The 26,611-nt window shown below is 41.6% G+C and overlaps 1 protein-coding gene across 2 annotated transcripts in view; it reads left to right on the top strand.

Annotated features, from left to right (window-relative positions):
• The window catches only part of Lapsyn (Leucine-rich repeat activity-regulated protein at synapses), a 77,380-nt gene extending 51,057 nt beyond the window's left edge, over positions 1-26,323 (top strand). For both annotated transcript variants that reach the window (XM_071697676.1, XM_071697677.1), the window contains exons 3-4: positions 20,408-20,628; positions 23,936-26,323. In XM_071697676.1, the coding sequence (XP_071553777.1) occupies positions 20,408-20,628; positions 23,936-24,769 (1,055 nt within the window). In that variant the 3' untranslated portion in view covers positions 24,770-26,323. The remainder of the gene's footprint in view (positions 1-20,407; positions 20,629-23,935) is intronic.
• The last annotated feature ends 288 nt before the right edge of the window (positions 26,324-26,611 follow it).

The raw sequence follows: 26,611 nt of genomic DNA, 5'->3' as shown, positions 1-26,611 counted from the left end.
TTTGATACGTTTCGCGCGGCCGAATAAATTTACTCGTACGTACGATGTGATACGTCGCATTTATCTTTCGTATTTCGGTACACGGCGCGGTTTATTCCGACGGCACGGTTCGAAATATGGGACGTTATCTCCGATATTCCCCTCCGCGCGAGCAGCAGCGCGGGGGGAGGAATACGTGGATTTATGCGCGTCGGCGAAGAGCGAAACGTCCTTTTATCTATCCTCTTACGGAATGGACGTAGAAGGTCGAGGAAGACGGGCGTTCTCCGCGCGCGCGCGCGCGAGCTTCTCCTTTGGTTGCTCTGTCTATCGAAGTATCGTATCGCCTGGCTCGCTGATCTCGTCTCGTCTCGTCTCATCTCGCTCGTTGAGATCTATCGTATCAGTGACATATCGGTTCTCTTCCTGTCGATGCCGTATATACGTACGTCGAGGCAACACCCGCCTCCGGCACGGAGTGAAACCGGTTTCAGATAGACTTGTCAGATATTCGACAAATCCTGGCGCATCGCGTTCGTTTGTCGAGTTTAACTTGGTTTATCCTTTTAGTTTATTTCTTCGTTCATTTAATATTTTTAGCGGAGACAGACGGCAGTTACCTTCAACGTTATGTCGACAACGAGAAAAAATATTCCGTGCAGAGTCGTTAAATAAATCGTGCGATTTTTCTTCGTAAATGATGTTAATATATGAGCTATTTCTGTCTTGCCATTGTTTATCTTGCAATTAGTAAAACGTCTACCGTTTTGCTGTAATAAAAACGATATCGTTCTTATTTTTTATCTCGAGCGAGCAATCGCTCGGGGGGGGGGGGGGGTTTTAATTTGCAACTGTGTAATTTTTATTATTGTAAAATATTGCGGTGTCACGAATGACGACAGTCATGACAATGGGGAGAGTACCGCTTTGTTATAACAATGGAGATAAGTGCGATAATTATCTCGATTAACCCTACTTAACTTGTAAGTACGCTCACGGAGTAACTAAGAACCCCTCAGCGTTTTCAGTAACTGTAGGGGAAAGTACTTAATCCTCATCCCAGCAACTTTTTTTCCTAATCAAGAAGGAAAGCGATTTTCACGAAAGTAATTACTTAACAGAGAATCCTCTGGTAAATATAGACCCAAGTATCTTAGAAACCATCGAAAGTAACGAGCTAATGAACGAAATGGAATGGACCCGCGGCCTTAGGCTTTTCAGTCAGGAATATAAAAATAAACGCGCGCGGATGATACTGTCGGACGTGGGTCAAATAACATTCCACTTTTATAAATCGGAGCACATTATTTTGCAGCGTATTGAATATGACGTAAACTTTTTTTTTTTTTTTTTAGTTATTCATGTTATTATCTGAAATATTTTTTATTGAAAAATAATGCGGTAAACATCGCGCTCTCTCTTTTATAATTTTTATTTTATTTTACAAATAAAATTAAATGACGAGATACACGTGTACAACACCGAAATCGATACTCTTTCGTGAAACCCAGCGTCAGCGCAAAATTACGTGGCTCAACACAATCGTGTGTTATCGCCTTAGGTTTAACAGAACACCGTATCCCGAGATCGTCTTCGAAGATCGGCGTTCCGAGTGATTTCGCGCACGGTCGTTACCCGCGCCGCACGTAACTATGACGGATGTATATTTCATTTTAGTGTTTCTCCTTCTTTCGTCTACGTATACGTTCATTCGCGCTCCCGAGCACGCGTCCGTACACAAAACGTGCGCTCGTGTGCTTTTATCCTCCGCGCCGAGTAGCAGGAGGAGAGAGAAACCTACGTGAGAGGCAGTATCAACGTCTCGGCGCGATATTCTCACCGTGAGATATTTTTCCGCGCGAGACAAACGCGAAAAGAGACTGCCATTGTTGCGTTTCAAAGAGCGGGCCCTTGCAAATTTAATCATCCGTAAATCATCGCCGTTGCGCGAGAGAAAGAGGGAGAGAGCAACCGGGCATTTCTCAAAGTGAAGCGCGGCCGTATCTCCGCGCATATTATTATCATTATTTTATGGTCTATTCAGGAACTTCAGGAAAGTTGCGCTATACTTTTGACTCAGAGGGAATCCCTTGATTCCCGCATCAGCAGAATATTACGATCGGCTGTCTCGTCATTTAGTTTGACTACTTCTATTCAGTAAAAGATCTTCCTGATCATCGAGGAGACCGGGTGATTTTTTCAATTTTCATATTTAAAATTGGAACTGTCATTGCGCTTTTTGATGGGACAAACGTAGTAAATTCAATCTGAAAGAATTCAAAAATATTTAATATTCTTTTATTTTATTTAAAACAAATTTATTTCGAATGTGTTATCGATTTGACATGTATAAATTTATTCGATGAACTTTTTAATGCGTAGAATAGCTGTTATGAAGCCCGGTGCGATAACAATCTACGATTATTCCCGGGGTAACTAAATTCGATTATTTGACAAATAGATAGTTGCGATCAGATTAATCGTTTCGTTGCTATTTAGTCGCCTATACTTCCGCACGTATATGTATTACTTCGAGCGACACGAAAAGAAGATCGAAAATGTTTTTTCGACACCTTCGAATTCGCTACCACTTTTTTCCCTTTAAAACCGGATACACGTCGCTGCTCTCCTCGTGCCTGTAAACTATATCGCCTCGAGAAAATTCTCACCTAGAGAGAGAACGATACATCGTGCTCTACGTGGTAAAGTGCATTCCTACATGCAACCGGGTGAGAAAACGGGACCGGTCGCAAACGCAAACGTGCGCACTTGCTGCAACATTTTGCATGCGTGCGCTCCTATCATCGCGTGTGACGCGCAACGATCCAAATAAAATATGCGTAACTCATTATCCGTCTCTCTCTCTCTCTCTCTCTTTTTTTTTCTCTCTCTTTCTTTGCCTGTTTATGCGCAAAGTCACGTTTCGTGGAACGAGATAACGGACTCGGTTAATAAATGCAGCCCACGTCGGTCCAATAGGTCGAACTTAGGTGCCAATTATGCTCCGGAGTCGTCGTGGTTTTGCTAGCCCGATCTTCCGGTCGCGCTTTTATTTGCTCGAACTTGCAGCGAATTAAGGCGCCTCCCGAGACTCGTTCGTGCTCTCGTTGCAAGAGTAACGGTCGGCGACAACGATGAAATTAGTGCGTTCCACGGTGCTGACAATATTTTCCGTGAGAATTTTCCTTTCAAGAGGAAACATCAGAGTCCGATTGAAATAGTTTTACCTTTAAACTGTCGTAAATTACTGCAGTTACTTTGACCTTTAAAAGTTTAAGTTTGGCGTGGAAGAGAGAACATTTTTATTTGCCCATACAAAGACGTAATAATGAAGAGAAATTTTGAGATCTGTTTTCCCGCGATCATGTCTAACAACTTTTTCATCGTTGGTCGCATTATTGAAAAAAAAAATTGACGTTTAATCATCAAGGTTTTGCATAAGGAAAAAGCAGTCGGTAATATCTTTAAAATTAATTCTTTTATCGGAAGACAGAATGTAAAGACGATAGTTCAAAACTACAAATACTCAATATCATATCAAAATTAAATTATATTAAAAATTATGCGAAAAGAAAAATATGTTTTTTAAAAATAAATATACATTTACTTTCAAAACTGCTCGAAATTATGTGTGTACCACTTCGATGTGTATTTTTATACGATTTTTCTATAGATTCTCGGTACATTTTCTGTTCGCAATAGTAATGCGCGCGATGCGGGCGAATATCTCCATTTTTTAGCAACTTCGTTGTTAACATATTCGTTGTTGCGTAACCGTTTCTTTCACGAAAGAGATAAAAACGCCGACGAGAACGTGGGATTCCATGAGGCAAGGAAGTATAAGGGCGAGAATTCAGCCCGTTCCTCCACGTGAACAGATATTTCTATATATACGCGAAGAATTCAGTCCTTCTTTAGAATTTACTTGAAAAATGCACGCAGTGTTCTTCCGCTCAAGGAAGAATTGCTGGAACATTTGAAGTCTGTGCGTTGATTATAATTCTGTCGCGGGTGATGATGTCGCGATGAAATAAAATTGATATTCAGGCGACATTAACACTCAAGGGGAGAACATAATTTGTGCCTTATGTAACAATACGACATGTTATTAATTAATTCAATTACGCTCCGCTGTTATTTTATCATCAAGTTATTATTTTATAGAATTTAAAAACATTATTCTACATTAGTGTAATTAAAAATATATATATTATTTATGTTAAAAATTCGTTCACGCGTGGACAGTTACACACATGACAGTCGTAATAATTTTGATATTATTTTTCCGCTGTTAAACATATTTTTCATCACGGAAAATTCGCGGAACTGCATTACGTTACACAGCTTCTGGGGAAAAGTGTTTCGAAATAATATACTCGACAGCGAATATATCGTACGAATCGATTTTAGTAGGATAGGCGTAACACCAAGCGAAGAATTTCTTTCTTTCGCCTCGTTAAAGAAACGTTACTTTTCGCGGTGAGGCAGAACGACCGCGTGTGTCGTATATTGCCTACTCGTGGGTTTTTTTTTTTATACGGGGAAGTTAATATCAGTGCGCAAGGAGAGAGAGAGTCCACTTCGCTAACGCTTTATTTTCCCAAGCGGAGAGCTTACGAGGTCTACATCGTCGAATAATCGCCTATGGGCCACCGCGAAAGAACGAAATGTTTACTCTGAAAATATCTGCCCCTTTCGTGTGTGTTGCGTGTGTATCTGTGTTCCGTACGTGTATGTGTGTGTGTGTGTGTATTATACGAGAGCGGAACTCGCGCGTCAGCTGCTCGCACGGTCCAGAGCTGAGGAGATTGTCGGGCCGTGATTCTCCCCCGTCGTTTAACCCGTTTTAAACTTGCATTTCTTCTCTTCGCGCCTTCCTCAAGCAGATCCTGGTAATCGTTTCTTACTTTGAGAAATCGCAATACCGCTCTCTTTTTCCAAAAATATTACAGCGCCGTATCAGCTGCTGTTGCATTTCGAATCGGATCTGGCTTCGCATAACGATCTCCGTTCAAAGTCATGTGAATAAAGCATTTTCAAAGTCTGGCAGATTCCTCCTGGGACAGTTTGCGTAGAATATTCTATTTGGAGCCAGCCACTATACAGTAAAACTACAGTGGCACGGCGAGTCTCGGAATGTTAAGTATGTATTGTATCGTATGAATAAAGAAAATTTATTTAGCCGGCATGCACATGCATACTCGGAACAATTCAGTTTTCGTTTCAAATTCAATTGTCGTTAATTTAATTTTATCATTAAATTAAAAGATATTCCTACGTTAAATTTATGGCACTTATTTTCCGTACTGAAAACTCGATCGCACCGCTTTTCAGTGACTTTTTAATTTTTATTAATCTCATTATTACTTCAACAAATAAACCTTGAACTATAATAGAATTCTGTCAAGCAATGAAAATTCGATGATCATGAAAAAGTATTCGCAATCAAATGTTCGCTGGAATAAAATTACCTTGAAATTCGTTAATGCCTATACGCCTGGCAAAATTTAGCCAATTAATTTAGCAGCAACCCCCTACAGATTCGTAATTCGAACATATAAAGCATATTTCATTGTTAACCAAAATGTTCGTATGCACCCTGTTAAATTAGATCTACGTTTGGTATAATATTGCATTATTCGCGCCTGTAAGTTTGGCTAATTTTAGTATCCGATGATCAACGATAACTAGTTTCATTTGCGCCAACCGCATGTACGATTCGACCCGCATCTTCGAATTCATAGCTTTGCGAATTTAAATCGTGGTTCCCGATCGTGTTTTGCCCACCAGGACGATCGTGTTCGCGCGGGCCAAGGATTAATTAAAGTGAGTCAGTAAGCAAAGACCGAGAATTAATTAAATTTAAATAATGCCTTCTGTGTATGTGTGGGAGGATCCGTCCGTTAGTATATCACGGCCGTAATAATGAATTCAAAAGCGGCGTGGTCCAGTTGCGCGCGCGCGAGCGCGCACGAATGCGGCACTCCACGGGCGCATTATTCGACTTTATTAATAAATTAACATGAATTAATCGCATCGACATAGCGCACGCCGCGCCGCACGGTTGGATCTCGTTACCGATTCAGTATCATTGACAATTAATTGCTTCCGGGTCACAGAGCGGCGGCGGGCTTATTAAATATCTTTCGCGAGCGGTTTTTCGCATGCAAAACGGAATGCGCATCGGCAGCATTTCGCGAGAGCTTTCTCCTCCGCTTCTGCGTCGGCGAACGAATGATAGGGAGATCTCGAAATCCGTTGCCGTAACATCGCGGAGTATGTCTGGGCTTAAGGGATATCCTGAGCAAGTGCCCTCGGTAAATACGGCGAGAGTTTGCCGAGAGAGAGAGAGAGAGAGAGGAGAGTTTAGCGAGCCCGCTCGTGCGCGAGAAACTATGAAAAAGCGCTTAGGATAAACGGGGCGTAACAGTGGCCGGGATACGACCAACTTGCCCAATTGCCGCGGAAATCGGAGCGTGGGCGCAATCATCAAAGCTCTATCCGCCACGCGAAATGCCGGTAACGACACGTGCGTCATCGTCCGACCCCTTCTGCGGAGCTGCATAATTTCCCAGCGGGCTCGAATACCGCACATGACAAATCTGAAAGAGCTTTTGAAAATTTACTTTCATAAGATATATATATTTTTTCAATAATTTAGGTTCTTTTCGTTGGACTGGCGCGAAAAAATTTTAAATTATTAACGGTCGAATTTTTGTACGGAAAGATCGATGTAGTTTACTGAACACAAATAGACCGCGAGGATACGACGAGAACGTTGGGAACCGTTGTGCCAGATCCCGTTTTGCGTTTAAATGGCAACGATAATAAGGCGACAATGCAGGGGGAATTGTTCACTTATTAATATTTATAAGTGCAGTTTGCGTGCGGTAAAAGCGTGACTGTGGAAAAATATTGTAAATCTCTTATTGTTGGTAGAGCTATAAGGATAGAGAAGGCTTCTTTAAAATAATGAAATAATACGGCCACATAATAGAAGACCACGTTCTTTTGTTCAAACAAATTATATTCCAAAAGCATTATAACGGTATTCATACTATATTATATCCAACAAGGTGGATATAATAAGGAAAAAGGAACAAATGACGCGTCGCTAAGTATACACTGTGTGCTTGTGATATCAGGTTTTGCGCTGTGCATCTGATGTTATATTTCACGAATAGAGGGTTCTGCATCAGCAGCTTTATAGATACATGTATATGTATATAAGTGGAAAAAATGAGAATATTATAAAAAATAATGCGATCTCTTTTTCAACGTAATTCCGCAGAACGCGCGGAAATTAATTTGATGAATTGCGAATCGCAATTCCGCGTGTGCGTTCGCAAATCGCGCGTAATGCATAAAAAAATTATTAGCCTAATGCATCAAGCTTTCATTTACGTAATTATTATAATAACGAGATATTGCGAGAGCACTTAACTTAACGCGGGGAATACAAATTGAATGCTGTTATGCGTGAGATTGTACGTCGCTGTAACGTGTACGTTATTCCGCGATCTCTCTCTCTCTCTCTTTCTCTCTAAAAATAATATAAACCGATCGCTTTTCTATTCGGTAAGGAGTCAAACGTTATTTTTGCTCAACATGGCGCGGCTCGCCGCAATTTTCTCGTGTATATACATTGAAAAAATTCGATAAATCAAATGTCCCATCAATCGAGAAAAATAACTCAACGTGTGCGTCACATGGCGCGCGAATACAGCGAGGTTTAACAGGCGTAGATAAAAAAATCCCGCGGTGCGGGCGCGCACCGTCGAAGGCAAGTTCCGTTGCGACGTGTGGGCGGAAAAAATCCCCCGGATTCGCATTGCACGCTCGCTCATTGACATGTTACGTAGCGGAAGCGGAACGGCGAGAGGGCGGGCGCGGGCGCAAGAGAGAAAGGAAAGAATAACGGTGAGGGACGCGAGGAGCGAGGATAAAAGGGGCACCCCGCAGTCCTTCACTCGAAAACCCCCACGCGCGCATCATTGTGCGCCATTCGTGACGTGCGTCCCGCAGGTATTTTCGTTTCCGACGTGAAACGGCCGCGCGCAAGAGTGCCCGTTATTTCTGGATGAAGTTTCCCTCTTCCCCAGCCCGCGCCCGTCTCAGGTCGAATTTGTTTTATTCGACGCGGGAGCGTCGCCGATCGCCGCGCGCGCCGCTTAGCCCTTCGCTTCGCGCGAGAAGCCGCGAGAGTGTCTCGGACCTCTTCCGCCTCTCTTTCTCTCTTTCTCTCTCCCTCTCGGCTCGACAACCGGAGACGCGGTGAAGCTAGTCTTGCGTAAAATCAGCGCTTCTCCGGAGGTAATTGGTTTCTGTCGAAGTTCTTATCTCCGGGTGCCCTCACCCTCTCCTCGCCACGCTTCGCCTCTCGCCTTCAGGCAGGTATCGGTACGCGCAGTGGTGCTTAAGCAAACGTAGATCCGCCAAAGCGGAGATTCTACGAGACATCGGAATCCGCTCCTGGAGTATCACGTTCGAAATATGTGCAATGCGTTTGTAGTATAATACTTCTCTTCTGAGTCGCGCAAATCGACGAGTACCTTTTGCGCATTCGCATATTTTCAGCTTACACAGCTCGGAAGAAATTGCGTGAATGATTCACGAGAGTGCGCATATTTTTTGGATGTTTTTCTGTCGCGTCAAATTGCTTTGAAATGTAAGTAAATGAATTTTTCATTGCCATATAGGATAGTGATCTGATTTGCCGGAGTAAAATTTAATGAACATTTTCTAAAAATACATGTTGTACATAAATTTTTTCCTCTAGACTAGAGAAATGAATAATAAATCCTTCCTGTTAAATTATAAGAAAACTAAAAAAAGTATGAATTTTTCGTTACGTTCGAAAATCATAGTTACTGTCACAATAATGTAATTAGAGATAATCTCGTTCAATCGATAATAAGATTAGATTCAGATATTTATTTAGTAATTTTATTCCGCTCGTTATATTTTGCTACTTGCGCGACAAAAATCTGCACAATTAAGCACCACTGCGCGATATTTTCTTATAACATAATCGATGTCGCAGAATAGATTGGTGCAACGTTGTGAGATACTGAGATGGTATCGTTGCAAATAACTGCAATCAATTGTCTTTCTCTTTTTTATTTATTTTTCGTAAGCGGTGTCGCATAACGTGCGCGGCAGCCGGCAAGATTATTTCTGTAATAAGAAAACTCGTAGAAAAGAAACGTAGGGAAAGGGCGGGGAGGGGGTTAGGAATAAAAGCGGCGACGGACAGAAATTATTTCTTGTATAAAATCGGGAAGATTAAAAAGTTTAATGAACTATCGGCAAAGGAATTTACTCGAGAGCGAGCACAATTTACGTTAATGATTGCGCTTTAATTAAATAGATCACCTTTGCCGAACGTTTATTTTTTTCTTATTTTCTCCTTTGTTTAAGTAGCGGGGTGTTTTACAAAGCGTCGCTGTTTAAATTTCCCTTCCTGATTCTCGGTGAAAAAAGAAGAAGGAACGAGAGAAAAGACGTTAATGAAACGCTTTATTCGTCAGATACAAGGGACTGTTTAGATTAGTTTTTTCCGACTATCGACGTGGCTAATTGAAATAATGTATTTAACCCGTCGCATCGCTGAATTGTCTAGCACTGCGACGCGACGCGACGCGCAATCAGCGTCGAGCGAAACGGTTAAATAAGATTGCAGCAAGCTAAGAATCTGTGTGCTACGACGTTATACCGCACGGCATTGCGACGGTACTAAGCTTTATGCGCGGGAGACCCGATTGCCTGTGTTGTTGGTGATGAAGGGGTCGGTCTGGAAACTTCTTAGAGAAGGTACCTAACGCTCTGCACCTAAAGATCCTGGGTCCAAGTACATTAGCCCGGGGAATGGTCGCGTGGAGTGTAATTTACACCCGGGCGACTCACAATCGAGAAAGCACTCCCGTCGTTCGGGGCCCGGAATCACCCGGAATTAGCATTTGAGTCTCGCTTTTCCGTTGATTCAAGAATAATATCCTTCGGGGGGGATATTACACGCGCATTTGCGCAATTAAGAATTTATTACCCGACGGGGATACGTGAAAAACGTATCTCTCCGACGCGACGGGCGGTTTTACATTACGGAAAACTTTTCGCGACAAGATCGATGAAATCTCTCTCGGAAATTTCAAAGGGAAATTTTGACGTCACGCGTACGGTAGAACGTCCGCGGGACGTTCGCGGGATCTCCGGTTTCACCGGTCCCACCGACCGCCGCGGGTGATCCTGATACGCTTTAATCGCGAGGGACGGCCACTCGCGAAATTCCGGAAGATTTTCGCGAGACATTTTTTAATAACGCTCGATATAGAATTCGAGATACGGCACCGTTTTTAGATCTGGCCTGCGCGCGCGACTACTGCCGCAAGGTATCAGAGACGTAATCTAAATTGTGTTCCCGCGGGAGCTGATTCCCGTTATTGCATTCGTTGTCCCGCGGGACTTTTTTTGCGCGCTATTTCACGAAAGCACTCGACCGTATGAGAGCGCGGTATCGGAGGATGGCGCGGGGGAGAAGCTTTAATTGAGCGATTCGACCGCGTAATTTAGAGATTAAAAACATTGGCGCGCGGGGGAGGAGGGGGGCGGAGGAGGGTGGGGTACGTTGCACGCGAGCGAGCCGGACGCGCACGCTCGCGTGCATTAAAATCCCGGCGCTGTAATTCTTCAACGTCGAAATGAACCTCAGCGAATTAAACTGACGTAAATCGGTGCAACACGCTCGACGAGGAGAGCGGGGCGCAGGTTGTATAATATGTCGGCTCGATCCGACAAGCTTGCATCTACGCCTGGCGTTTACTCGGCTATCCTGTTTTACACGCCAGTGTTACATGCGATGCACAGGTTACCTTGTGTATTCATATCTTCTGATATTATTCGGTATTCCGCGTGGCGGTATTAATCCCGGATACCCATTTACACGATATCGTGTCTAGTAAACCATAAATAAAATACGTGAGCGAGAAAAAGAGAATGAAACAGAGGGCGGTATTCATAGTCGGATCTTATATCTAAGATCATCTTAAGTCTGGTCGAAAGCAGTCTTAAGACTCCGTCCAGCCAATCAAATGACCGTATTAGCAACTTAATAAGACATTACTTAAGACGGTCGTGAAATAAGATCCGACTATGAATACCGCCCAGATAATGGGAGAGAAAGTTTATGTTAAAAGATAGAAATATTTTATCTTTTAAAGTCTTAGGACTTCAGAATCTTGAACGGATCGATAATATTTTGAGACATGTGTGTACGTGCGTGATGATGACGTTATTTCGATAATGTTACTATGCAATTTGCCAAGTAACACGCGCGTGTGCGACGCGCGATAAAAGCATGTCGTGTATTTTAAAAATTTTCACAACAGTTAATACCAGTTAAAAATATTTTTAGTCAATCTGAGAAAAGGCGTGTGTATTCATTTTTCAACTCACTTTAGCAACTCCTCTGTTTGTCCTATGACACGCGCATCTCGCTTTCGGGAATGACGCGAATTAACGAGCGGATAAATATATGCTTCAAATAACGAATACGTCTTCCTCTCGTTTGACATCCTATCGCATCCTTTTTAAATCTCTTTTTCTCTACCAACACACTCGCGCGCGCTGGCCATATATCCTTCACCGAACGGCAAATTCGCGCGTACTTTTTCCAAGTTAATTGATAAAAAGCTCTTTTTCCCTATTACTCGTTAAACAGAACTGACGGGGAACACTTTATCTCTTTCATCGTGTCTATCATAATATCCGACGTGTGAAATATCGTCCCGAATAGACCGATGTTAACAAGCGTTGCGTTTCTAAAGGGTACAAGCGTATATTTGTACCTTTGTACTTGTCATTGCGGATATCGGGCTTGCGATAATGAGGTATCGAATAATATCCAGTACAGATCGGCGAAGTTTTAATGGCCAAGGTGTGCCCCCATGCGAAACAACTTTCAGCGGTGACTATTATCGCCGTCCGGTGAAACCCGCGAGATTAGCACAGAAGATACGGTGGGAGATAAATTTTGCGGAGGACGCACACACACACATAACGCACACACACACAGACGCTCTCGCGCAATCGGCCGGCAGTACAACGAGGATACCGTGAGAATACCAATGCGATTGGTGCTATTAAGAGGCTCGTTGATTTACCAAAGTACCGACTGTACCGAGGCGCGTGCGCTTCCGATCGATCGGGTCGGTCGGTCGGTCGATCGCCGTAAGAATTTCTCTCGATGGCACAATCCCCCGCGGATCTGCAATAACGCTCGCGGCGCGCACGCAATCCGTATACGGAAATCAAGATGCGAGGGCACGTGTGCACGGTGTGTACCGTGCGCAGATCAAAGACTTCAATCGGACGCTTCTCAGGGACGAGGGTAAATGCGAAACGCGGCTCAAAGGCCGGCCCCGTAAGCTTTTATTACTTCTGTCGATCGAACTTCGAACGACGCGCGATGCTCATCACCGTCGAGATTACACGCGGGAGTGTGTCTCACAGTGGGTGTATCTCCGATTCGAACGTCGCGTCGTGACGCAAATAGTTTATACGAGCTGCGATTGAAGCGAGAGAGAGAGAGAGAGAGATCTCGAACGTGAATAAGGCGCGACTTTATTCGGGGATTTTTCGGTGGTTCGGAGATTTCTCTAATTAAACAAAATCTTGCCTCGAAGATGCATATAGTTAACAAGATATTTCATATTGTAACTCCAACAACTCGGAAGAAATGCAGCGTTCAATTAAGTTGCATGCCGGAAAACTTAGATCGTCCTTAGAAACCCTTTGCTTCTTTTAAAATATGGGTGCCTCGATATTTTCGCCGGGGCAAAAAGTCGACTCTAAATTAACCAAAGAATTTGCCATTATATACGCGATGATGCGCGCGATTTTCTGCTTTTCTCAGATTATTTTAATAAAAAAACTTTTTTGCACAGGGGAGTCCCGTAAAATTTTGATCCTTTATCCTTTCATGTCGCCGAGTTAAAAGCTATCAATTTCATATCTCGTTCATATCTCTCGCTGTTTCGAAAAACGACCCCCCCAAATTCGTATTACCTTTGAGGCAGTGGCTACATTCGGCCTACACACAAAAAAAATCAAACGTTATTGTCGATCTCGCCGTTGGATTGGAGCCGGATGTATTGCCATTGCGCATTGATATTTCCGCTTGCTCTTTACAATACAATTTCCCGCGCGTCAATCAACGAATTATTTAACTATACGGGATGCGCCGACGAGAATCCCGCGTCGATATTAGGATTATCGATAGCGATATTTAATTGCCCTTTCGCCGCTTCGTTTTTTATGAATGAAGAAGCATTCCGCTCACGTAAATGGGGGAGAGCTTCGCTTTACAAACTGCGAAGAAAACCACGATCACGCGATAATACAACTCTCGCATTTAACGATCCCGATTGAGCTCCACGATGGCGGGCATAATGAGATGACTCGCGAAAACGAGTTCTTTTGAAGGCTAAAGGGGTGATATTACATCGCTTCGCCTCCTAATCCTGTAATTAATTACATTTTCGGTCCCGTTGACCCTGTTAGCCGTTCATTGATCCGTCGCTAATAGGGTCCGAGGAAGGCCCATATTTATATATTTTTTATGTAAAGCACGAACAGTACACCACGTACGAATGCTGAAGCCTCCCATATTGATTTAACAGAGTGTGCACGCGGTCGAGGCGATACGAGGGAAATTGCAGCAGCACGCTTTTCACTGTTTGCGAATTGCATCTGACGTTTGCCATAAACTAGTAGTCGTAAAAAACACGCGTGAGACACATAGGCTTAATAAAGCGACGATTGACGGTAAATATCGATTCGGAAATTGAACATGGATTTTTTCCCAGGTTTTTTTTTTTATTTGAACGCTCTTTTGCACGCTACTCGGGTGAAAAACCGGGTGTTAATCGACAACGATTTTCTCACGCTAGATCTGTATTTTCCAGTTCATTATCATAATAGGCCACCATTTAAATGCGCAATTTCGAGCAGATCGGGGAAATTGGAGGGCCGTTTGGATACTTGGAAAAGAGAAATAAATATTATATTTTGTAATTTATGACAAATATATATCGATGTATATACATGCACACTCATATGTAGATAAAGAACTACAAAGTGGATGTAAATGTACCCGAAATATGAGATGTGCTGCAAAAAGATGAATTGACTACAAGATGATTATTACTATTCGATCTAATTTGCAGCCGCGCGAATCGTCGATTGGCGCCATTAAAATTAATTAAGCTCCGTTATGGAAGGAAAGATATGCATCGATTAAATGGCTTTACCCATAGATACTGGAGTACAATACGGCCGTTTGTTTTGCTCGGCAGGCTATAGTGCTGTAGGTACAATAACCTATTCGCCACATGTGGCGAGTGGCGAACGATATTGGACACCGCCTGCAATAAAGAGTTAGCTCTCGATGCCTTTATTTATTAAGGGAAAGATCTGAATTTTTCATGGACTCGTCTATAACTGTTCGGGAAATTCTTCTGCGGAATTCCGTTTAAACCAGATTTCAAATTTGCCAGCGTGTCGACCTGCACCGTCGATCAGCAAAGTGCCCTTTGAAAAAATTATGTTTGCGACCGACACGTCGCTCGTCATCTATCCAATTTTTATTGGATTGCATTAATTTATTATATATATTTTTAAATTCATTATTACATATTATTAATTGTCATCGACTCTCGCAACATTCTTACCACATTCTTTCGTATTTATTTTATTTATATTTCTGAACGTAACGTGTTTAAAAACAAAGACGTGTATATAGTAACGTGTTTATTCTTGAAAACTACATTTACAGTACAGAAAATTTATCACAGAGAATGCGATGAGTTTGTAAAAGACGTCTTTTGTCTTCTGTATATAATTCTACAAAAGCGTCAAATGGCTCGTGATCATAACTTAGAATATGATCAATAATCTCCGAGCGGCTGATACTCCAATATGCGCAGGCTTTAATATTTGCGACAATATGTGCGACAATATGTGCGACCTACATGTGCATAAATTATATTGTTTGTACGCCGCGCGAGTTAAGCAACGATATACGTAACAAATACGTACATTAAATTTCTATCTTGTCGCTCGTGCTCGACGCCGTTTATTGGCGTCTGTCAATTGGAAGCGGCGGCGCTTGTCCCCCGCGGGATGCGAAGCGTTTATTCTTCTCGGCTGAGGATACGTTAACCGTTCCACGATTCAATTGAGATCGCAAGTAGGCATTTGTCGGGACGAGCGAGCAAATTAATTAGCTCCGGGCGAGTAACGGCGAGTCCGCCAATCGAAGCCGCGCGTTCTGAATAAACATGCTCCGACACCCTTGCCCGCCGCGCCGCCTTGCCAGAGACCGTCCCACCGACCGACCGGCCGACCGACCAAACCCACTTTCCGTAACGTTGCGCAGACCTGTTGCTGTATATCGCGTAATGTCGTGCAGCATGCACCGCGCACCGATAACACGGCCTATTTTTGGTGCGCGTCTTGAACCACCGCGAAAGCCTCTCGTAAAACGCCGACGGACGGGCGGCGGCTCCCGGCTCCGCGCCGCGCGTTGCGCCATAGAATCGCTTTTAGAATCGCCGCTTTCTGAAATCGAAAATCGCCGGACTTCCGGCGGGAGCCGAAGGACTGGATTAAAGGGACAATAATTGAATCCCATTAAGATGTAAATGAAATTTTCATTTCTCTCCGTCGCTTATCTCTCGCGAGAATCGGAGACTCCGTCTCCTTTTTCTTTCCGCTCGCGCTCGCGCTGAGATAAAACATTTACTTTTCGCAACGTGTGTCTCGCCCCGGTCTTCCTTCCGACTTTTAGTCTCGTCGCGACGAGAGAATCTCCCCTCTGACGAGAAAATTTCGCAGATTTTTAACGTGGGACGTAATTACTTATGCAGCGAAGCTTGATATATGTATATGTTCGCTGCCGTAAGTCGGGTACGTCGGGGCCCGTTTTTTCTCTCGCGAAGCGAGTTTTATTCGTTTTTTTGTTATAGCGAATCTCTGACGTAGCTAAAAATTTTGTCGAGAGTCCACGACATCCCTTTCAGCCGGTAAAAATAATTAAAATAAAATTCCGCGCGGAACGTTTCGCCCCGGTTGAATTTTAATGAGGGGTTCTTTCACCGATGTGATATATTGATATTTTTTTGAACAAAGATCACTAATAACTGTTAAGTTGTTATGTCTACAATAGCTGATCTGTATATTGAAGGCAACGAAAAAACAGCTTTTAAAGAATATGCTTTGTACGAAAATTATTAAAAAAAAAAAAATGTAAATATTAATAACAACTGTCAGCCACTCTTTTCAATTTCAAAACGAATTATTAACGTATAGAATATCTCTGCTATCCGCATGTCCCCCTGAAGCGGTTTTTTGTTTTGCAGAGCCGCATCTGTTGGGGCTCTTCCCGTGTGACTTTCTTTCGAAGTGGGGTATGTGTTCGACGTGCGTTTTACAAACGTTCGAAATTCGACACACGTGTGTTATGGACACCCCGATATGTACACCTGACCTCTCATGCGAATATTAACAGCAACGTATGGTCGATATTCCGGCGATAAGCACTGACGGCTGGCTGAAACTCGCAACCGCTCTGCAGTTCATCAGAGATCTTGGCACAACAAACACCGCGTCGTCTTTCTTTCAAAACTTGCAAACTGCACGGGCCATGAATCACGACGTCTTGTAAACGTATCCACCGCTCCCCGTTCCCCTTCCCCCCCCCACCCCAGTTCCCATACGCACCGGAAATAAGCTCCCCGGCACGACGTCAGTGAGCCGCGGTATACTGTTTCATTGTCGATAGCATCGACTTCCGAATCTCGGTGGTCGACAAAGCTGCGCGAGTTTCGCGGAAAATTTATTCTTCGCGATTATTCATCTCACGCGTGAATAGCTCACTTCCTCCAAAAATTAAAATAAAACTTTCCTTTGAGGGAATGTTTGCTCCAAAAAAGCGCAATAAATGAATGATAAATAGATGAAACAGCTGAGGGTGATATAATAGCTGAATAATGAAAAAGAGCCGAAATTTATTGCGAGAGTAATAAATGAGATTTGATAGTCCACGATTTTTTATTGGTAGAAATTTTACTATTAATTAATGAGTCGGTATGTCGTTTGTCACTCTTAACTTTTAAACAGATAACTGCAGATCTTTAAAACAAATTCTTAGTCTTCTGGAAACTAACATTGCGCTGTATTTTTACAAGTTTTATAACAATTATTGCCTCAATTATGCCATTTTATTTCACGAATTGTTAACCGTTTTACAATAATTTCAAATCTGCAATATTTTTGTTAGAAACAATTGGAAAAAAAGATTTTAAAAGCCGTTATTAAGCCATTTCTGCGTAACGATATATTCCAGATATTTTTCGCGTTATTACATTCGACTCAGTCATTTGGACTCTTCTGTCCGTGCTTTAACGAGCTATATTCCTATTGCAAAATGTACTTTTAAATTGTATTTGCTCTCGCTGCTGATTGAAACGAAAGCGCTCGGCTTGTCACGCGACCAGCGTGAAACGTATTACCATTGTGAATATATTATTCACAGATCATCAAAAGTGGATACAAAATAATAAATTAATACCGAGTCGTATTTAGCCATTGGTAAATAACGGCTTTATAACAAGCCGTAAATGAAACGCACACCGTATTTTCAACTCTCGAAACGGTATAAAGGGTATTACACTGCAATGATCAAGGGAAAAGCTTTCGAACGCTTTCAAGTGCTTTCTCGTGATATCACATCAATATTTTTATCAAGATCTTTCTCGAGAAGGAGATATCTGCAAATAGGAATATTCGATGGGAGGGAAAAAGGGACACTTTAGAGTTATAGACTGTCTCTTTGCATTTTTCGATCAAAAACAGCGCGTAAAGATGTTTTTTTAATATGATTTTATATAATGAGTATTTTAACACCTTATACATAGAAGCATATTTCGTAACGTAATATACATTATTTAAAATCATTCTTAATTAGTATATTTTTTAATAATTATATTTCTCTTATGTAGGATTTTTAGGGCCTACTCTTGAAAAAACAAAAAAAATAAAAGTATATTAATTCTTGTGATTTAAATTTCACAAAAATTTATTTAAAATATATGCCAAATAATTATTTTGTATAATTTGCGAAATTTTTAATCGACTTAATCGGCGGACAGACGGTTAAGTATATAGAAAATATTCCGTGAAATTATTAGATTAATTCGGAAACTAGACGCATAATTTTCTTCGCGTTCATAAAACAAGGAAGAACGGACGGGAGAAAGAGGTAGAGAGTGATGTTACAGAATACTCAAAGGAGTAAGTTTGATTATCAAGATGTTATATTGGGAGATAGATCCATGAAAGTTTCGCAAAGAGCGAGAGAGAGGAGAGAGAAAGAGAGGCCGCTGTTCCAATTTGTATTAATAACGTTTTCAAATGCAGGCAAATGAGCGTGAGATGTACGGAAGTCGGTGAAGCTCTCGTCGTCGTCGTCGTCGCCATCGTCGTCCTTTACGTAAACGACAAACTGCAACGTGCACAGGCGCATCATCTTCCTTTCTCCAGTTCCTCCGTGCATCCTACGCAATGCTATTAAGCTTTCGGCTTCGGCGAAGAGAGCACTTTCGTCTTAGCTAACTGCAATTTAATTTTAATTATGGTCGAGAGAAGCCGGGTTTCCCGCTATAATATCCAGCCCCAGGGGTAGCAGGCGGAGCGCCATGAAATTTTTATCTCATCGAAATGCGCAATAAATCCCGCGATAAAAATCCGCAACGGCCGCGCCTTCGCGGACCGAGGAACGAGGCGCTTAGCGGTGGAGCGAGGAACGGCGAGAAATATTCTCGACTTACACGAAGTGTCGCGTGGTATAAGAAAAAAAAAAATGCTTCTCACGGGACGCGGATTAAGATTTCACAATATTCCAGAAGCAGCGACGGTACACGCAGATAATGTCATACTAATATAAAATAAACATAACACAAAATTCCATTCACATACTAACGCATGTTCGACGTTCAACCTTTTTTTTAGGCACAAAACCAAAGAATGCAGTCACGATAAATTGGAATTGTCCTCCGTAAACTTAACAATACCGATATCCGAGAGTCCTCTTAAAAATGCTGAATTTACATCTCTATGTTACGGAGGGATATCGCGCGAGCAATTAATTACAAACTTGATATCCCTTAACTTTCCGAATCCACGTTGTAAAGTGTACTCCCCGTGTATTACATTGACACCTGCTGTAAGAGAAATTCTATCGGGACCAAAGGGGGCGATCGATCGATCCGATCGTGGTAACGAACAGGACGTTTCCGGCAGCCGTTCCTCTCGCACGAAGCACCGCGAGTTTTATGCTTTTATATAAACAAGGTGCAGGGAGAAGAGAGGAGAAAAGCCTCGTTAACCTTCTGCCCTTTTCCTCTCTTCCCTCTCTGTAATTTCACTTCGCTCCACCGTCAAAGTCCGAAAATTTACGCGGCTGAAATTTTCTCTCTCTCTCTCTCTCTCTCTCTCTCTCTCTCTCTCTACCGCGCGCGCGAAGTTGAAATCGCCACCTGGAAATTACTTCGCCGGGACGGTAAGCGGACCGGATGGCTGGCTGGCTGGCTCTGGCCAGCTATTTCGACTGACAACTTAACCGGCTATAAGAGGTCAGCAACTGCATCTCGCCGGGCGATGTCGGGCGTGTAATAGGTGCGCCCCGAAAACGCGCTCGCCCCCGTATGTCGGATCGATTCCGACCGAAAACGATGCTTATCGGAATTATGAATACCGTTTTCTGGACATGGAAAGCATCCAACGGGCGAGCGCAAATAGACGCGATAGCGCCCCGGTAGCTGAAGCTATTACGATTTCAAAGTGATATCTCTCTTTCCTTTTTCGTCTCCAAGGGGCACTTAATTAAGCTACGGAAATACCGGAGTTGCGCGTAAATGGACGTTACGGGGGAGGGATAGAGGTAGGGGCGATTGGAAAAGTTTCCACAATTTTTTCAAAGCTATCTGGCAAGGCTGCTAATCAACTTCGTTTAACTGCTTCAAGCCGACCGTCGCCCGTCGCCTAGGCAAGAAGGAAATCTTTCGAATTAAGACGGAAGGAAATGATATATTGATTAAACGGAGTGAGAGTGTGGTAAGAAAGAAACGTGTTCTGAGAGTATTGATAATCTAAATATCCGAAAATATACCAATTTAGTGTAACGTTTTACGATGCAATTACAATGCAATAAATGTCGGCAAATGACGCGCTTACACGTAACCGCGGTGTCGTGCTGCCAAGGGCAGTCCTGGGGGATGTTCCCACCCACCCCGTGTATTCGCAAAGCGATTATCCGATTGAGGATTCGATTTGGGCGAAGTTCAAGCGTGCGTTTCCGCTGGATCTGTTGCAGACATGAGCATCCTTCTCTTTAATGGCTTTCTGTTACTGGGCTTTGTCGTGGCCACGGTGCCGGATGTTCTGGTGCTGGGCTCGCCGGGCCCCACGCAAGTCGTCGACCGGGACCCGTCCGTGAAGAAATGCCGCTACAACAGGGCCTACTCGATGCTGGAGGCGTCCTGCACGAATCTGGAGTTGCACGATATCCCGACGAATCTGAAGGCGGATATACAGGTAAGATTTACCAATAAACATCGTAAATACAATTTATTCTTATGTTCTTCTTCTGGCATTACAACGTAGGATGTTTTTTCAGCCTTATTAACAATTTTCTTCCATTTACCCCTTTCACTCGTGTGTCAGGTCTTTTCTGTTAAATTCTTCGCAACAACGGGTTTTTCCGTGGTAGGGCTGTCAGCCCCACGCACCAGCCATCGAACGAAATCGATGAAATATGTGGGGTGACAGTCGGGGACTCGAACTTAAGACTCATCCACTACTACTTTTACAATGAGCCACGCGTCACCCAGTATCTATTCGGATCTCATGTTAAATTGATATAATAACTATACACATCTTTGTACGATCCAAGGGTCGAAGGATAGGTACTTTACCTTCCACATCGAGAATCTTTTCATTATCTGCAACAATTCCTATAAAATAGAAGCTAATGAAAGAGTTTACGATAAACTTCTCTAAAAATTATAGCTATAAAGTCCTTTATTTCTCTCTGTCCTCTTTCTTTTCTCCTCTTCGTTTCTCTTTATTTAGATTTTTATTACACGAAAGAAGCAAAAGGCTCAATATTAAAAGATTTTAAGTGAAAAGTCTCCACGTTGCTTTTGTACAATCGTTATATTTTTATTATCTTAATCGCTAACTTTATATCTTAATTCTTATCGTCGGAATGGTACGTGTAAGATAAAAGAGCGATATATTGTAAATATAAAGTTTTCGGGATATCTTATATATAGACACTCCCTTTCGCTCCCTTGTCAGTTTCACGTTATTTCCGTCAAAGGGGGTAAATCTGGCACAGCCTTAGTTTACAAAGGATGCACAAGGCTGACTTGCGAAACGGATTGATGTCCCAGCGGGTTAACGCATGCGCTGTCTTGTAACGCGCACTTCATAATAGCATTACAGGAGTTTCGCTTTATCAACGTCGACGATAAAATGTATATATACTTGTTGATACCTTCTTCTCGAGCGCCTTTGTTGATCACTATTTTACTTTTTAACGATACTTCCTTCTACGGTAATAGATCGCGCGCGCGCGCGCGCTTTCCGACTTCATGTAATATTAACGCGATGATGAATCTATCTCCGGGATCTCCCTCCGTACCGTACCTTTAATTCATTCATTGTTAGCGACATTACGTACGAATAATTAATTACCCTTTCCCGTCAGGTATTTCGACGGTGTATCAACGGTTATAAGCCTTTTGTAACCGAACCGAGCGAGAGATTGTATATGCATCTTTCTGGAGCTTAAATCTTTCCACCGTTTTACGGAATGCTTTATATGTCTTCCATATGCCCTGCACGTTATTTTCCTTTTTCTTTCTTCAACTGATGTCCGTCCGATACGACCGCATCCTGCAAATCCCCGTACGTCTGCAACTACACTCCTCGTACTTTGGTAAACTTACCTCCCGATGAATCCGAGGCAAAACTCCAGACATGCTAAATCCGGAGATTGGGTTGTCCAGGGTCACGAGGATGGATGCGTTCCGCAATACACTTGAGAAATTTTAGTCGGGTAGAGATATTACCGATGCTCCGGTATTTGATCTCGCGTATCGGATGTCCCGATGGAAATTCGAGAGCGACGGAATTTCACTGCAAATTTTTCTTCGACTGTAATTGAGTTTTCTTCAAGGAGACATTTCGCGCTGATAAATAATTTTTCGCAAATAGAATTTTATAAATTCGAATAGATAAATTCTCGGTTTTCATTCAACTTGAAGCAAATCTTTATTCAATTTGAATCAAACCTTAATAGAATTATTTTTTTTTGTGGTCGTCGAACTATTTTGCATCAAATTCTTATTAAGAGCAAAATTAATTGTGCTTTGAAAGATCCGTCATCGATAAATTCGAGTATATTATATTATGTGAATGTATGATCGTATGGTTCTTTCGTCAGTCGTTATAAATATACATATAATCGCATTTGCGAGAATTATATGTGAATCTGAGCAGCCGCATATATGAATCAACGCGCATAAAGAGCTGTTTATATATTCAATCGACAAAGCAGACTCGTACGCAGAATTTAACGGACGCAGAAATGCCAGACATACTAATTTCGGAGTTGGGTCCGCGCGATGCAAACCAATGTCAACAGAACATGATATCCTTTTACGAAACTCCAGAATGTTTCCCCACATGTCTCAAACGCAACGAAGAAGGAATAAAACAGATTTTTATCCCGAATTATTCATTTTACAAGCGGCTTAAATTGAAAAATTCTGATGAATTAAGTATCAAGAATGCAAACAAGCTCATTTTCTAACTTTAAATCTATCTCAGTCAAATTTATTTTAAACTGAGTTGAGAATATCTAATATAATTACATGAAAAAGTAATTGAATTAATGATACTACCAGACTTAAACTGAATTTTGGAGATTGGTTCGAGTAATTATTGATTCGTGCCGAGAATTTATTCATTTTACAAGCGGCTTAAATTCAAAGATATTTTCTAAAGCATCAAGAATGTAAATAAGTCAGTTTTCCAACTTTAAATCTATCTTATTTTAATTTATTTTACTGAGTTGAAAATATCTAATATAATTATAAAATAAATTAATGATACTACGAGACTTAAACTGGTCAATTTTTGAGAACAGTTTGACCGATACGTGTCAAGAAACTGTAACGAGCGAAAGATTGACGTGTTGCGAGATTGATTAAATTAATATAAATAAAAGGCATTAAAATATTCATATTTCTTCATTGCATTTGCATATCAAGGGGTCGCGTCAAAGAAACCATTATCCGTCGTCCTAACATCTCGCGTCCTTGCATTATTGGGTTAGCTATACGCCATTAATTCTTCTCGCTGACCGGCTAATCTGACAAGTGCATCTTTACGGAAACAAAGATCTTATTGATAAATCCCGACCTCTTTCCTTTCAACGGCATTACCATTTTTCATTCCGAAACGTTTTTTACTAACAGAAATCTGATAACTAACGTGAATGTTGTGTTAATTTCCATCTGAATAACACACTGTATACCTTCAGAAATGAGATGATATTTTTATTTATTAATTTTATAACGATATACGCTCACACATTCACATAGTATTTATCATTTGCGTGTTATTAATAATTATAATTTAATGTATCGATTACCGAACTCCGATAGCGAAGTTATATAAGATTTTAACTTTTTCCAATCCAATTTAATTCATGTTGCATACTAATTATTTCTGTTTACGCAGAGAATAATCTTTCTATAAACATGTTTTCTCGTTTTCTTTTTAATTCTTTTTACATATGCATAAGTTTTGTCTGACAATATTTCTTTTATAGGTGCTCGACGCTACCGTGAATCGATTGAGGGACTTGACGAACGACAGCCTGGCCTCTTACACGAGCTTAGCCTACATCTATCTCAGTGACAATTTCATCCAGACTATCGAGGAAGGGGCCTTCGCCAAACAGCGGTACCTTGAAGTGCTGGATCTTTCGACAAACGGCTGCGACACTCTACCGAAGAGCCTCTTCCAGCTACCGTATCTCCGCACGCTCTACCTCGCTCACAACAAGCTCACCGACTCGGTGTTCAAGGTGGAGGTCACCTCGCCCATCAAGCTACTTCAGTTGACCAGGAACAGGCTCACCAAGATCCCGCGTATCGGCCCTCAGGCGACCCTTGTCACTCTCAACGTGTCCGACAATATGATCACCTCGATCGATACCGAGGACCTGGCGCCGCTCTGCGAGCTCAAGAACCTCGATCTCTCCCGGAACGCGATCAAATTCAACAGCCTCGGCTGCGAGTGTCAGACGTTGAATGCCTGGGTGAAGTTACGTCAGATCAAAATGAAGCCTGAATTCTTCAACTGCACCGACTCACCGATCGAGGATTGCACCGTCGTGCAATTTAGCAATCGGACGTACGAGCTGTACAACGAGTGCTCGACCATCATACAGCAGAAGGTGGAGACTGAGAAAGCCCGCTCGGTCTGGATACTGGTAGCCTCGTGCGTCGCGGTGTTCCTCTTCATCGTCTTCGTGGTGCTGTTCTGCGTGCACAAGCGGAATCGCAGGCGGCGCAGGAAGCAGAAGGAGCAACAGCAGCTGACGGCGAACAACGCCAACACCGAGCTGCTGAACAGCAATCTAACGACCGGTAATTCGTGAAATAATCATCGAGAAACGTCGTACAATATAAAAATTGTGCAAGATCTTGTGTCGATGTCGAAAGAGTAAAGCTTTTATGCGAACTGCGAGAGGATGAAAGTTAAAGATCGACTTTGAAAAAAGAAATTAACGATGTTCAAATTATCTGACGACCTGTTGGTATTTATTGAGAGTTTAATCAACGGATTCAAAGAGAGAATTTAATCGGATATATCGACAGATACGTGCCTAACAGTTTGTATCTGATCATTAAATACGCATGCATTCACATGTTCAATAAATGTGAGATTGTAGCTCGAATGCTCCTGGCGGCGACTGTCATTTTCAAATACATTTACAAGTTTACAAGTTTTTCAGAAGAACTGTTGAGATATATGTTAGCCTCTTAAAGCGATATAATACAAAAGCGTTACCATCCAAAATATCGAGCGAAATGGATACTCAGATTATTTAAGACTCCGAAGAGAAGCACATCGAAAGTAATCAACGGAGAAGATAACTTCGCGAAGACTATGCTTACAAGATATAAACGCGTTAACTTATAAAATGTGTAAATGTTCTATATTGTGTTCACGTATATATATAAATAATAGTTACGATATATACATATAAGATCTATATGAATGTGATGGATTTTCAAGGACTCTGCGTGTTTTGAACAAGTTATATCATCTCACTATACTCTTTGCGACGATAGGAACTACCGATTTTAATTTCGGTCGAACGAATCTCGGAACCTGGTCGCGCTCATTATCGTGCTTTTGTGGATGTAATAGTAAAACGCCAAGGGTACATTTATTGCACGATTTACGGTACTTAAAGAAGAGCTTTCTTTCAGAGGATATTGCGACGTCAAAGTGGATTCTTTTATCCAAGTGTTAAAGATACGATGTTGATTTTACTCCCTCTGTCTCTTCTTATTTCACAATTTTGTATGAAGGCATTCTTATTTATTTCTTATGTAAGCTAAGAATAAGATTTTATGTGTATTTATTTATAAAGATATATAATGTATAACATCGTAGTAGCGTAACAAAATCTATGCAGTCTTATTTCTTGAAACCTTCGAGTTTCCTTTCGTTCTATTTCTCTAAAACATTTCCATTATGTGAATATCTAAGTACGTTACTGTAAATTGTTGTATACAATTTAAAAGATAAAGTTAAGTTACATATATATATAATATATATATAATATACTATATATATTATATATAAAATGATGCGGAGAGCCGCGCAATCCATTTTCAGAATGTAAAAGAGTATTACAGATTCGCATTATGGATGCGAAATGTCGCCCAGCTTAGTTCCTAATATTTATTTCATACGGGTGCAGAGGATCATTTTTTATTTCATCGTGATATCGTAAGGCGAATAAAATAACTGTCGTACCATCGAAATAATAATGCAACACTCACCACGTCGTGACGCGCGCATTACGATATGTCAAAGAACTTTTATACTAATTTTCACGTTACCTTTTAATATGTACGAAGAACCTTTGTATATGTATTGTATGTACAGAGAAATATTAATAAAACTCGAATAAAAATTATCCTCAACAAAATTTAATCTTTAGAAATCGAGGAGACGATCTCTCGGCTTCAGACTGACTCTCAAATTTTTCTCAGGATATCACTTTGGCGTATATTTAAGATTTCTAACTCGAAAATTGAAGACATCGTAAAAAAGATCTATTCGGATTCTAAAGATTAACTTTTACATTTATTTATATAATCTTTGATACAAATTTATATATATTGAATAGATACTTTTCAAAATTCAGCGAATTAAACTGTCAATAGAAATACAGTCGATTTCCTGTGTTTCAAAGATTGTCGGA

Source organism: Temnothorax nylanderi, unplaced genomic scaffold (genome assembly GCF_030848795.1).
Source record: "Temnothorax nylanderi isolate EJ_2023f unplaced genomic scaffold, tnyl_v1.0 TNYL_tig0013_pilon, whole genome shotgun sequence".
Taxonomy (NCBI): Eukaryota; Metazoa; Arthropoda; class Insecta; order Hymenoptera; family Formicidae; genus Temnothorax; species Temnothorax nylanderi.
This window is presented reverse-complemented; position numbering and strand designations above follow the sequence as displayed.